General features: G+C 45.4%; 1 protein-coding gene across 3 annotated transcripts in view; it reads left to right on the forward strand.

Moving 5' to 3' along the window:
• The window catches only part of LOC146178335 (BSD domain-containing protein 1-like), a 69,007-nt gene extending 57,262 nt beyond the window's left edge, over positions 1–11,745 (forward strand). For 2 of the 3 annotated variants that reach the window (XM_084578155.1, XM_084578154.1), the window contains exons 8-10: positions 1,825–2,146; positions 7,778–7,875; positions 11,294–11,745. In XM_084578155.1, coding sequence (XP_084434281.1) covers positions 1,825–2,146; positions 7,778–7,875; positions 11,294–11,323 — 450 coding nt within the window. In that variant the 3' untranslated portion in view covers positions 11,324–11,745. The remainder of the gene's footprint in view (positions 1–1,824; positions 2,147–7,777; positions 7,876–11,293) is intronic. The other variant, XM_084578156.1, reaches the window with a different exon arrangement.
• Positions 11,746–14,470: the final 2,725 nt, after the last annotated feature.

The following is a 14,470-nucleotide window of genomic DNA, read 5'->3' on the forward strand; positions in this document are numbered from 1 at the left end:
CCCTACAGCAGTGCTTGGGAGCCAGGCAAACTGCACTGCTCAGTGTGGACTCTTTGGTAGGCACAGGCCCGATTGAGCTGTGGCATGGCATGTACGGTTACGTTGTTCTTAAAATTTTTGCACTTCAGAACATGTGCAAGGGTGCACCTTGATGTATTTCCTGCCAAAAGGGGCACAGAGGACAATTTTGAAGTCTGCTTGTGTCAGTATGTTATCACGTTGTATAGAAGAAATTGTTTATGCTGATTTAAAATGGAGCTTTGCAAGCTGGGAAAAAGCCAGAAAATGATATGGAGGCACTTCCACCATCGACTCGGCTGTTTTTTGCCCACAGTTCCCTGAGGCTAGCCTTTGCTGCCGTTTGCTTTCAAATGGGGACTGTGTAATCTGCTGCAGTCTTCGTTACACAAGTTTGAATTGAGAGGTGGGAAGATCTTTTATATTTAAACTTTATCCAGTAACAACCATGCTTTTCCCTATTGGCAAACATGAGATAGCCGTCAAGAGCCAAATGATCGATTTTTCTTCGCTGAGAACCAGAATTGGATGGTCTTGTACTCGGTGTCCTTTTGCTATACCTCTTGGGTCCGTTCAATTCAGCTGTACTCTTTGCACCAGTTCCGTAAAGTTCTGCGGCGATGCCGCAAGCATGCAGCGCCAGTTCCAGCAGTTCAGGCGCAGCATTGGTACCGGCTGCTTCCAAACGAATGGTAGAGTGCAGGCCGGGCTGTCTGCTAGCCTTGGCATCGCCAAAAAGCTGCGGTCGGCTGTATGTAACTTGCGTCAGCCGACGCCAACATCCTGCTTAACTTGATGATTTTTCAAATAACACATGACAACAAAGTTTTGCAATTATCCAGCCGTGATACTTTTGGCCTGTGCGTTGTAATAAACAGCGAAAAGACAAAGAGAACATGCTCGAGTTCGTCCAGGAAAACAGCTATGCATACTCACAAGAAGTAGACACACATATGTAGTGTGATGCATGCTGATTATATACTTCTGTCGTGACCATGTGCGTTTTAGTGGCCGGCTGCCGCAAAAGGTGCATATATATGCATTTGCACAGCACATACTTATTGCGACGTGCTATTTGAAAATCATCATGTTCAAGATGATCTGAGCATTTTATTACACAGCCGGTAGGATTAATTAATTCATTCATGAATACTGTGCATAAGTCTAAAAGCCGACTGCAATCATGTGGTCGGCTAGCTATGAATTTTATTGCCATTCACATCAACCGACACCAATAGGCCAAATAGATGAATTTTCAAAATAGCACATCGCAATAGTGTTGACACTAACCAGCCTCAATGCATGTGCACCATGCGGCAGCTGGCACAAAGTACGAACAACTTGAAGTCAGCATGATTCATAAAGCATGCACGTGCTCACTTGTTAGATATAGTTTGAAGCACGTCTCGTCGTTTCTTTGGCAAACACGGCCGCCATTCTCGTGATGAGTGGAATAACTAGCCTCACTCTGCTGTTCATCGCAACACATTGACAACATGCACATTGTCGCGCAAGCTGTCGTCTGCTTTCATGCGGCAGCTGCAGCTGCACCATTTCGGCACTGACCGCTGAGGTGGTGCAGAGTTTTGCTGAACTTATGAACTCGACCTGCACGACGTCTGCACTTTTTGAAACGAACGGCGTCGTGTAGAGGGCACCATGTTGCATCGCTGAAACGAATGGCGAAGTGCAGCATCGTATGAACCAGTTCACGTAGTGCAGGTGAATCGAACAGACCTTTGCTGCACTGACATCAGCATATATGCTGGTCTGTGGGCTGCCATCCATCTTGATCAACTAATGCAGGTGCTCGAGGCAAAGGATTCTGCGCCGGTTTCGGCTGCGGCAGTCCTGGCTGCCAAGCTTTCGTCGCGAGTCAAGGCTGCTGCGGTTGCAGCTGCCGATGACACAGCTTCGGAAGAGAACACCTGTGCATCCACGGGGGCAGCGATTGTTGACACCAGTGAGTCCAGGTCACATCCGGCCGAAGTTGGTGGGGCCGAAAAACGGCTTGCTACAGCACCTTTAGCTGCTGCAGAAGCCAAGAAAGCAGCGGCACTTTCGCCCGGGGGAACATCGGGAGAGGCTAGTACGAAGGGTCCTGGCTCGGAGTCGTCGAGTGGGAAAGGTGAGGGACTGCTTGCGCATTTTTCTGTTGGTGGATGAGTACTCAGATGCTTTGGCTGTCCAGGAAAGTGGTCACGTTGCTTTAACTGTTGGGGGCGGTGAGAAGACAAGAAAGAAAGTTCGGAGGGTTGCACTTCATGCAGTACAGTCGCTGACCATTTTTTTTTGGACTCGGCGGGATCCGGATCCGGGAAATGGTCCGAATAATCGAACACTTCGAAAAATCAGTGAACTTGAAAAAAATCACTTTTCTTCGAAAAATTAGCTCTACAAGTCACGAACTTTGCCGCTCTCCATGTTTTGTTTATAAGTCAATAGTAGGGAGTTATCACATAGTGTGATCCGCTACTGTGATTAGCTTCTGCACGCCGCCTATGCGCACGCGCTAGCGCGATCTGATACGGCGGGCCCGGCCGCCAGTGCAGGCTTGCTGACTGTTCCCGACGCGCACCGGGAAGCACGTAAATCCGTCATGTCCATGCCACTTCACAGTGTACTGTGCCGCGCAGGTCATGCTCAAGCCGCAAATGAATGCATGCGCTGCGCGAAGCAGTAATCGCAATAACATAAAAAAAAAACAAATGAGCGGAACAAGAGCCTACGTGAATGCACTGTGCCCCCCCCCTGCCCCACTTTTGCCTGCGGTAGGCAGCGTTGGCGCATTACGGCAGACGGTGCTCACACTCCATGTTTCCGTCCAATTGCACGCTCTGGGCTACCGCAATGACAAGGCCGAGGATTCCCTCATTGCTACTGCTTCCGATGCCAACTATGTACACAGAATCAAGCTAGTTCGTTCGAATGGCTTGCTTCGCCTAAGCTTTCACGGCCGCGCAAAACCGGGCTGTTCGCGACAAGATGTCCACTCGCGTCTATTTCACGATGAAAAAAAAGCCTTTGGCCAAAAACAATCTACGCAGTATTGCTGGTGCCAAATTTGATCTGAAAATTCTTAATGTTTGGACACCATAGGGTCCGAAATATCAGTCGTGAAAATGTGCACGTTCCTATGTGGCGTGTGGCAGTTCTTGAATGAAGTCCAGAATATTGCGCTAGTCCGAGTTATTGGAGTCCAAAAAATCGGTCAGCTACTGTACCTCATGTTTTACTTGACCAGGGGTCCTGGCATAGTATTTATAAGTGTCATGTGTTAATAGTCGGGATCAGAAATATCCGATCCCCCCGGCCTTCTCGTCCAAGTTCTAAACCACGCCACCTGACAATGCAATTGCTCATGAAGTCAAGTCCATAACAAACGAACTTGGTTGGGATCCCTCATGGCCATGTGGTGGCTTTCAGGTACTGTTTCAGCTCAGTGGCCGTAGACAAAGACAACAGTGGTTCGTGAATTTTGGTTTTAGTCACACTGTTAATATGAGCAGGACTTTTCTTTGTGGTTCACGTAATAAGGGCTCAAGTAGCAGTGCTAATTCTTCAAGTGTGGTCAGCCTGAGCTGAACAGGAAGCCTGCGTGATTGGTCTTAAAGTGGTGATATTCTCTAAATTGCTAGCAGCTGCAGGATAGAGTTGTCTGTGAGGCCCCCTACATCTAAGGGGTGGGCAGATTCTCATGTTAGTGCGAAGTCAGTCTCATTAGCTGTGCCTTGTGTTTGGCTGAACGGCAGTTGCTCAGGGCTTGACTGTAGTGCAGAATGGTGCACGAGCATTGTTGGTATGCTTCCGGGATGAACGCCGTTGGCGAACTGCGAGTGTGCGAGGAAGTGGGCAGGTAGCAACACCGGTGCCCGCAAACTGAGTTGTAACCGTCACTCATCAGGACGGATTGAATCGACCGGGCAGCAAGGTTTCTCTCTTCTTTTTTTTCCTTGGCACTGCCCCTGCTATTTCTTTTTGCATAAGTCGGGAAGGTTCCTCTCCTTCCCAGTTGTGGCTTCATTTAGGTGCGTACCTAGCTCCTTGCATTGTGTAGAAAGCAAGCTTGCAGTGTTTAGCGGGACGTGCATTTCAGTTTTGCTTTGTCTTTTTTCTGTTTTGCCTTTGCTGTAGTGCTGTGCTTTGGTTTTTTGTTAGCTTAGCTGCTGTTGAAAAATTTGTTCTCTTCTTTATTTTGGTCTGTTTTAGAACTTTTTCTTTTTTTTTTTGTCGCATGTCACACTTTGTGGAAATGCTTCCCATCAGTCAATCCTGCCTTATCTGACCTGTTGACTTACTAAGCTTATTCCTTCAGTGAATAACCTACTATGCTTCTTCCCTGTGCCTTTGTTGTCTTCAGTCTTTCTGGTGCAGCATTAATTGGGTACAGTTTGCGTACCAAGTGGGGAGAACAGTGGGAGAGTGTGAAATACGACAGGAGTTGGCTGCTTCTGAAAGATTACAGAATAGGCAGCAAATTTTGGCCCTGCTCATGAACAGCCAGGGAAGCCTTCAACCTACCTGTTTTAATGGTACCCATTTCACCTGTCCTGCTGGGGTGTGATCGTTTGGCAAGGCTCGCTTTAACTGCCTATCTTCTTGTGTAATGAATGCATGAGCCGTACTAGTTATTAACACTGTGGAAACTTTTCACTGCTACAGCTTCTTTCCCACCTATATACTAGTAAACACACCTGCGAAATTAGCACTAACCTTTTGACGAAGATGCGCATTCAGCATACAAGCGAGTATGGCTGACATACATTAATCTGAGGCACACACATGGCAGTTGTGGCATCCTCAACTGTTTTTTTTTTTTTTTCTTTTAGTTTTCGTTTCTACACTGTAGTATTACTTGACAGGTAGGATTTCCTCAAGGCAACGTAGAAGGCGCTGTGAAAATTTATTCATGCTTTCAAAAGTTTGTCCTATCTTATGTGTCCCCTAAAAAGACCAGTGTGAAAATTCTGGCTCTCTCTGTACATCTGTCGCAAGAAAATGTGGAGTAATGGGCTGGTATCTATACTTTTTAGAAAGACAGTGTGAATTCAGTGCAGTCGCATGGTTGGTGTGAAAGCCGTATGTTAACCCTGAAGCACGCACAAAGTGGCTCATATCAAGGGTATTTGCTTTGCATCATTTGCTGCATATCTAGGAATTACACTGAACGAAGGTCACATACTTGCTATAGTTTTGTTGACATGCACTCGTTGCTGTCACTTCACCCAAACTGTTCGTTCGCATATCAGTTCCTCTTTGGCATGTCATGTATCATTGTTGTCATGTCATGTATCATTGTTGTCGCATCATCTGAACAGCCTTTTTGTTGTTGTTTGGAGCATCACCATAGCTATAATGTTTTGTGTATATGCACTTGTTTATTGGTGGAGCAATTTGGCGCCCTCTGGCTCTACCTTGTTCCGAATGTGCCATGATGTTTCTTTGTTTATTCTGTCAGCTCTTTGTGGTTCTAGTTTGCTCTGCCAATTGTGTTTTTGACTTGGTCCTGTGGCAAGCATGCTCCAGTGCTCTCTTCTTGCACCCTATTCCTTCGGTCAAGCTCTTTGGACATTTAGTTTTTTAGTGCTTTCAGGGCGTTCCTTCGTGATCCATTCTTTTGCGGTTTGGTTTTAGCATGGCTTGTTTGCACGCCTGTCACTTCTTTTGCACTAGCTCTTTACTGTATGTACACTCTTGTAAGAAGGGCTGCATGATTGTCCATGTTTAGGCTTTCAGTGCCATTGTAAAATGCACTCGTACTTGGTACTGTTCATTGCATTCGAATGCCTATTCCCTAAATGTACAGCTGCCCACAGATTTAACACGAATGCGAAAAAATGTGGCTTGGACTGCTGCCAACGCCACGAAGCCATAATCGTCGAGTGCGAGATGATGCTTTCGATGCGTTCACAGTGACTGACGGTAACTGGTGCGCAGCTTGCTTTAACTGCTTTTATCGACTGCGCCCGATCGCCGTATTTTTTTGTGCTTTAGTCGGCTATGTAGGCTTGCATGCCTGGGCAACGTGTTGCAGTTTTCTTACCCTTGGAACCTGAAATTGCGTGATAAGCGGTCGCAGCTACACGTCTTATGGGAAGTACGGAGCATAATTTCATGCAACACAAACGTCACTAGCTGCTGTTGTTTGCTTTTGCCTAGCTGTATTTCTTTTTTCTTTTTTGATTACAGTGCAATATGTGTGACATCCTGTGGAATTCACTTTGAAGCGCGCATGATAATATTTGTTTTGTTCCATCTGCAGCATGCAGACCAAATTCGCTAGGCATGCTAACTGCGGAATTTCAGGTTGCCACAGTAAGAAAACTGCAGCGCATGGCCCAGGCATTTGAGGTCGCATCCGTGAGCAGAACATCGAGAAACGTTTACGTAACGAGTCCTGATGAAACACGCAGCAGAATGGGTGACAACACATAGAAGAGGTGCACAGACACACACACACACACTCACACACACACATAAACAAGGATACTGCTGCTTCCTTGTTTGTTTGTTTGTGTGTGTGTTTGTGTGTGTGTGTGCACCTCTTCTATGTGTCGTCACCTATTCTGCTGCGTGCTTCATCATGTCTGACCAACTAGTTCGACATTCTACTCCGTTATTATAACGAGTCCGTTGTCTACTCAGTGACCGTGCCAAGTCGAAAAATTATGGAGGACTCTTAAGCTCTGCCTTTAAGGGTATGAAGTGATAGCGTAGGCTACCAGGCCACATACAAGCATTAAGCCCTGCTTTAACCAAGCTGTATAGTCCATGTCATACGTCCAATCATTTTGCTGATTTTGCTAGCACCCTCCCATATGAAAGGACTAAGTTGGCAGCTCCTGCCAAACGTAGCGTTAGGCAACCCTACGTGCAGTCAGTGCGCGACCATGTCTGTTGCTAGCTACCATCTCCCAGCGCCATGCTCATGATTTTTCGCTCACAGCGCCAGTGCCACTGTTAGATTTTCGGTGAATGGGGCCTTTAACGCTTTTGCGTTAAAAGCAGTCGAAGCGGTCTGCACACCAGCTAATGTCACCCGCCTCAAACGCATCGAGAATATATATTATCTTGCACCCGATGACTATTGCTTCATGGCGCTGGCGGTAGTCCAAGCACTCCAAGCCATGCTTTCTGTCATTCGTGTTAATCCTGTGAACACCTGTACATGTTAAGTAGATACGCAGGCACACTGGAGGCTATGCAGTCAAATCTGGTGAGGCTTTTTTGTAGCTGTACTACATGAAATAAAATTTTGTTTTGTAGATTTATTTTGTAATTTCTCAAATTTCCAACTCGAAAGATAAGAGGAGCAGCATTTGCATGAGTAACCGAGTGTATATATGGTACTTTTTCATTCTTGCTTGTTGTCCGCCTTCTTTTGATGTCCCTTTCTTTGCCCAGTCTGGTTCTGTCAAAAGCACCTCCAACGGCCACAATGACCTTCCTGCTTGTGCTGTTTGTCTTTGCCCTTCCCCCCATTCTCTGCTGACCTACCTCTTGACCTCTGTCCGTTTGCCACCAATCCTGAGCTTTTTTTCCCCCTCATTTCGTGGAGGAGGCTGTTTGGAGTCTGTGTTCCTTTATGGTCTACATTGTTTGTAACTTCTTGCACCACTGCGTCTTTGCCTTGTGCATAACCGCCCCATACTCTGTTTTTGTTTTTTCTTTGATGGCCTCGTTTCCCCATTTTCTCCTGTTTCAACCTTTGACCCCACTTCGACCTCTTTCTCTCCTGGCATCCCCCCTTTCCGTTCAGACCTTAGCGACTGGGAGGAGTTTGAGCTTGAGTTGGCGGACACGGATGTTGCCACCACACCTTCCATTGCGAAACCGGCCTCCCACTCGGCTTCTGAGGTAAAAGACAAAACAAAATTTGAAAGGTGGTTACCGTGGTCTGAGCATAGTCTTTGCAAACTGTTGCACAGATCGCCGTTGCACATTGGGCGTGTTGCCATCGCAATCACGTCTGTGGGTAGCATACAGGGAGTAGCAGGGTGTGCAGGGTGTAGTGTATTACTTAACCAACAAGAGCAAGAAGTATTTTGGGTGGGGCAAAGGGGCCTAACCTACAGGTCTGAGCCGTGAGCTTGATGTGCTGTAGAAGCTGGGGTCGTTTGCAAGATGTGTATAAAAAAAGAGAGGGAGGGGAGAACATGTTAGCGTGGGATATAGTGAGGTGCTTGTGCCTTAGAGGTAGTGCACAGATTGCGACTATGAAACCTAATAAGCGGGTGTACAGGTCTAGTCTTTTCTGCTTCTACATTCAAATGAACCTTCAAACACCACAACTTTGAGGCATTTTCTCATGAGACATTCATTACAGATGAAGAAAATAATAATAAAGCTGTGTTGATACTGCTAGCTGGAAGCAAGCGTACTGGTCGTGTGCTGAACAGTGTTCACCACTCCAGAGCCTGTGTTAGTCCAGCCCTTCATCTACTATTTTCAGTGTTATAGGCCAGCAGTCAATGCCGCTTCCTTTATATGGTGTAATTTATTTTCTGCTACTCATCAATGTAGCAACATTGGGTTTGGTGGGAAACCAGTTAACATGTTAGGGCTCTCCTGCAGTTGCTGTGTCTCTCCACACTTATGGTGCCAGTTTTCACTGTGTGCCTTTCCCCATATCATCTTGACATGTTAATGAAGCAAGTACTTTTGGGGAGAAAAGGCAATGGACCACTTCATACAGCTGCCGGAACAGCCATGCACTTTCACGGTAATTCGCCTGCCGACTAAACAGGTGCTCGCGCATTCGTCCTTTTGCTCCTTGGTTTATCAGATAAGTGTTGACAGACGTTAGCCTGCTGTCTTGCCCTGGCACTTTCGGACGATTATGATAACGCTCGCCACTCGCATTCGCCGCTTTTCATTGCAGTGTATGAAAAGGCTAGTTAAAGAAATGCAGCAGTGATTAATTATTCAGCAATTAGCTCAGTACCCAGGAGCCAGTAGCATGCTGCTGCCTATTTTACATTGACTGGTCTAACAAGATGCTGTAAGCTGGATTGACCACTGAGGAGTGCGTGCATACAATACGGAAAAGAATAAACCAGACTAATGCAGGGGGGGGGGGGGGGGGGGGGAAGGGAATGGAATGGAAAGGAGGGAGGGAGGGAGGGAGGGAGGGGAAGGGAGGGGGGGAAGGAAGGAAGAAAGAAAAGTACAGGCATCTAGCTGTGCTGATCAACTCATGAGCTTTCAGACGTTGCTAGCAGAAACACTGCATAGTGCGTCCTCTACGGTGCTGTGCACTTGGTGATCATCCTTAATGGTAGCACCATATCTTAAAATCACCGGAAGAATGTTTGGTCGAACTGCAGTTGCATGTGCAGTAATTTGAATGAAAGTACAAAGAAAACTAGTTACTTGCGAGAACTAGTGATTTGCGGTTTTTCTTTGCCCCCCTTCCCCACCAACAGTAGTCTGGTTTTCACTGTTGAGTCCTTAGTGTCCACTCAAATTTACAGCATCTTTTCTGACCATTGAAATGTAAACAAGCAGCAGCGTGATGCTTGGCATTCTGGGTAAAGCATTGTTTGCGGAACTATAGTTGTTGCTTAGTTTGTATAATATGGCCTTCTTGTGTGCTGCACTGAAAAATGGCGAAGACGAGCAATGAGCATTATCATAATCATGCATGAGAGCAAGCGAGCGCGGGTCACTGCCGCAGCTATGAGTAGCAGTGTGCCCCAGATGAGCTGTGCGGCTAGGAGAGAGGCATACGGCTTGTAGGTAAGGGTGGGTGTGTGAGGTGCGCTCTCAGCTGCAACCGCTCTTCTCAGCAAGTTTAGAAGGCAAATCATGTACTACTGGAGACAAAAGTCAGTGGACTGCTCCGCATGGTTGCCGGAGCAGTCCACTGACTTACTCCACTTAGCAGTCCACTTACTGAGGAGAGCGGGTGCCCTTCTGTAGAGACATCTTTGGTTTGCTCTTACATGGCTGTCAGGCTTTGGCTAGCTTAGTGCACTCTATAGTTAGCTAGTTGTTAATTGGCTTGAAGTGTAGATACATGGTGTGGAGTCATTGTACTATCGCGCTCAATATGAGTTGCAATGCACAAGATGCGATTGGAGCTTAGTTCTCGGCACACAGCCGACTATAACGGTGCTCAAAATTTATTCATTTAGTTGTACACGGATAGAACAGAGCTCATTTATTGTTTTTGCAAGGTGCTTGCTCTCTCTAAACACTCACTCATTTATTATTGAGTGGAAACCACAATTGGCTCATTCGAGATGCGTTGCAACTCGCATTGATTGCGACAGTTCATTTTCTCAATATATGATGCTTGCCTTCTGCGCAGCCTGTGCTAGAGTGGTAGGAACAGCAGTACTTGTCGCAAGTTTTTCTTAAATGGTAATTTTTCAAAATCAAGATGAAGATCAAGTCTGGAACAAAAACAGAACATCTGTTATTACTCTGACACTTAGAGGTGCATGATGGAGCAACATGGGAGGATGGTGGCACAGGAGTGACCACACATGGGATGATCGCTGTAGCTGTGCTTCTTGCATATGCTTTTTTGTTACTTGGATGTCTCACAGCTGCAAATGGCAGTGAATAGTAATAGCAGAAGTGTGACATTGTTGTCTTTTCTGACCACCAGGTGGCGCCAGCATGCCACTGACTCGTGTAAACATACATTACTTCGCTTCCTGTTGTTGCTAAGGGGCATGGCATTCCTGCTGGTTGCCATTCAAGCTGGATGACGATGAGACGATGAGACGCAGTAGAGCATCTTTTTTTTTCTGTGACTTGCACATAACTTTGGAAGTAACTTGGCTGCTTTGGTCTAGATATGCACTTGTTTACGAACGTCAGTATGCGAGTTCTGTTTTGCACTTGTTTTTTGCTTGCTAAGTTCATGTGCCTTCTGTGTGATCTGAGCACAGTGTGCCTGTGTTATCATTCATTGTGAGAGTTAAGGAAAAGAAAGATAATGTACTGTGAGTGAGAAACCACTGAGGTGATCGCTGTTATGGCAGCTCAGCAAATGTAGTAAATTTTCACTGGTGTTAAAATTCTTCAGTGGGCAAAAAAATGTGGAGGCAAAGGATATGGGGACCAAATAGGTGGCTGTTATCATGGCTTTTATTCATTCTTTTACCAAATATCAACTTCTGTATGGCACTTTATGTGATTAGGTTGGTCCCAATGTGATCACCTTCATATTGGCTCCATTTGTACAAGACGATGCCGGCAGTGCTGAAAAGAGACAAGCTATTTTGCTGGCCTCTCCTCTTTCTTCTTTTTTTTCCTCTTGCAGGGTGATGATGACTGGGAGAAGTGGGAATGACTGAGGGCACGACGGTGTACACAGTGCAACTCTGGAAGGTGACACACAGAAATCCAGGAATGTATACATACACGCATATTGACACACAAGAGGAGGCTGGCTCTGTTATTTAAAGAAGACTGGACAGTGAGTGTAAGGAAAGAATGGGTTTGCTGAAACCAGACCAGCAGATGTGGAGCGAGAGGAACGAGAAAAAAAAATTGTACCATATCTACCATGACCACCGCCACCTGTGTGCCAGCCAGTTTGCTATTATATAGTGGCATGACTGTTTTTCTTTCCTCCTTTTTTTGTCAGTAAAGCAAAGGGCTTGTGAAGGGGAGGGAAGGGGGAAAGCGAAATTCGCACGTCTTTACTGTACATCCTTGGGAGGGGAGCAAAAGTCTTGAAATGTTTAAATAAAGTTGAACTCTTAAGATGCAGAGTTGTGTCATGTTTGTTCTTTGTCAAAAATGAGTGCAAGCAATGAGTTTTTATAATTTGAACTTAGAATAATTCAGGCATTTTTTTCTGGAGTCCCTTGCATTTCACGATACATCAGTTAAGAAACTGCTTGCAAGTTCTCGCTTTACTTCCTCTCCTGGTCCCTTAAAGTCCTCACAACCGCATTACCGACAGTTGTGTTGTCTAATCAAGCGACATAAATTTCAGTGTGCCCTTTCTTTTAATGGTGATGAGCCAGTAAGCTTTATATATCTTTAAGGTGAATAAGAAAGGACCCTTTGTTTCTGGTTTTATTTTGTAATTTTTACAGTGAAAATTTTGCCTGATTTTATTAAAATGGTCGGGAAATCAGATCAGTTTTTTCATTTAATGACTTGACAGCTTGAGCATTTTCAGCGATTCTTTTTATTAATGAAAATAACACTGAGAAAAGACCACTTTCTGCTCTGGCAATGCAGTGGAGACCTCTGCGTTTGCCACACAGATGCACTGTTGGCGCTGAAACACGGTGTGCTGTATCAACTGCGGTCGCTCGTTGCTAATGTAGACATTCCTTTCATGCCAGGTGATGTTTTATCGTCCTGAAACTTACAGGGTTATACCAAATTTTCAGTAATTCAGCACTGGCTAAGAGATGGAGCCATAACTTCGTCATTATCAAGGTCAATCGCTGCAACATGTTCGTTACGTGGAGTTTTCTACATGCACTTCAGTGGGGCAGTGTTGGGGAATTGAAAAAACTTTGTGATATCAAGGAATTCGCTACATGGAGGTTCGCTACATAGAGGTTTAACTGTAGTTCACATGTGAAAATGGTCAGTGAGGGCAATAGCGGCGTTCCATTGCCTGGCCTCCTGTAGCTTATAAAGCCAGCTTCAGAGAGAGAGTAGCGTTTGTGTTTGCACTGTGTGCAAGCCTGGCTTTTACAGGCAGACTTCTACTTGTACTTGGCATCTATTTATGATTTGTGCTTTATTTTCAACAATTAAGCAGTGAAATATGCTGCACTAAGGAGGTCTTCCAACCTCCATATGTCCAGCAAATATTGCAATACAGGTTGATTCTTTTTCTTTTAGAAAGCTGCTAATAAAGCATGTTGCACACACTAGCTGTATATGGGCCCTGTGTCTTTTGTGATATGTTGTAGCCAGAGCAGGAAATTTCTTAACACAGCAAGCTACCAAGTTATGTGCACAAAAAAGAAAAAAAAACGATTGCTGGGGTTCAGCCCAGCCGAGCCTAGTTAAAGAGCGTAATCACTCCTGGTAAGCATTATGATCGTAGGCTGGTTGAGTGTCTCTTTATGGCTGGCGAGGTAGGCCTCACGCTTGCCCACATCAGCAGGATTGCCAAATTTAGCTTGACACGACAGAATGTAGACAGCCCAGGTATTGCATTATCCATGGCTAGACTGAGGAAGTCAGCTGCAGTTAGTTAGCTTGTATACTCTAAGCATCTGTCATGTGGCAGCGAGTGTGCCGGTTAATTTAAACCAGTCGTGAAGAGGATTGCAGGGTGCAGCTGGTAGTCGGATGAAGGCCGATTGATTGATTGATTGATTGTGAGGCTAACGTCACTCGCAGTTTGGCCGGCGGCAAGCCGAATGAATAAGTGTGCAGTGGAGACGAAACTGGAACTTGCGCAGTACCTGGCTTGAGCAGATCTGACTTGAGTACCTGACTTTGTAGAATCATCAGTAGAGCTTGCTCACTAATAAGGCCAGAGAGTTCATTCCAAGGTGGGTCATTCACGAATTTCACGAGAGAATTGGTGAATTTACAGTATGCTAACTGAAGACATCATGAAGTTTGGCTCATTTAATATCCTTAATTGCAGTATGTAGTTGCTTTTTAATTTACACCATTTCCTCGTGATTAGCCTATTATATGCACAAAATTCCTTTTGCTTTCAGACCTAGGTAAAGGTGTCCTGCAACATAATTTGAGTACATTGTTTTGCTTGTTTGTTACAATTGTTGAGCTATGGTGATGCTGTAATATATAATTTTAATTTGATCAAGAACCAAAATCAATAATTATTGTGTCGGCACAAAGTGGTGGTTCTTTGCTGCAGGTATTACTTCAATTGGCGAGCATTTTACGATTGGATAAATAGCAAATGCACTACAAATTGTGTCCCGTTTGCAAAAATATGTGTTGCATTGTTGTGTTTTATATTAAGTCAATGAATCCAACATGTCTGCTTTGCACAAAGGCACTGCAAAGCAAGTGACACAAAAAGCACCAACAGAGGCGTTGGCAACTGCTCTGCATCAAACGCTTTTCACGAACTATACATGTGGACAGCTACCTCTGGCTATGCAGCAAGTATTAGGCTGGAAAGAATTGATCGTTCTTGCCACCCACTCCGCGCTATTGTAGGATGCTTGCGGATAGAGAAAAAGGGGCGGCAAATAAGTGGGTTCACGAGAAAAGCACAACAGTTGGGTGTACATGATGACAAAGGAATGTCTCTTTCCCCTGCCTCCTACTGGTCTCTTTGTTACTCATTCTATTTCTGCGGGGCACCCATGCAGTCTTGGCCAAATTTAACAAAAATGTTACAGCGACTAGGAAACCATGAGAAGCCATCATCGACATATTGACCTGCTCGCATAGGCTGCCTCAGTTGGTCCCTCCATGTGTCGTCAGTGAGCGAGTGAAATGGGAAAGCGAAAGACCAGGAAAATTTATTCCTTATTCT

The sequence above is a fragment of the Amblyomma maculatum genome, chromosome 9, assembly GCF_055883805.1.
Source record: "Amblyomma maculatum isolate TAMU_Amacu chromosome 9, ASM5588380v1, whole genome shotgun sequence".
In the NCBI taxonomy this organism is placed as follows: domain Eukaryota; kingdom Metazoa; phylum Arthropoda; class Arachnida; order Ixodida; family Ixodidae; genus Amblyomma; species Amblyomma maculatum.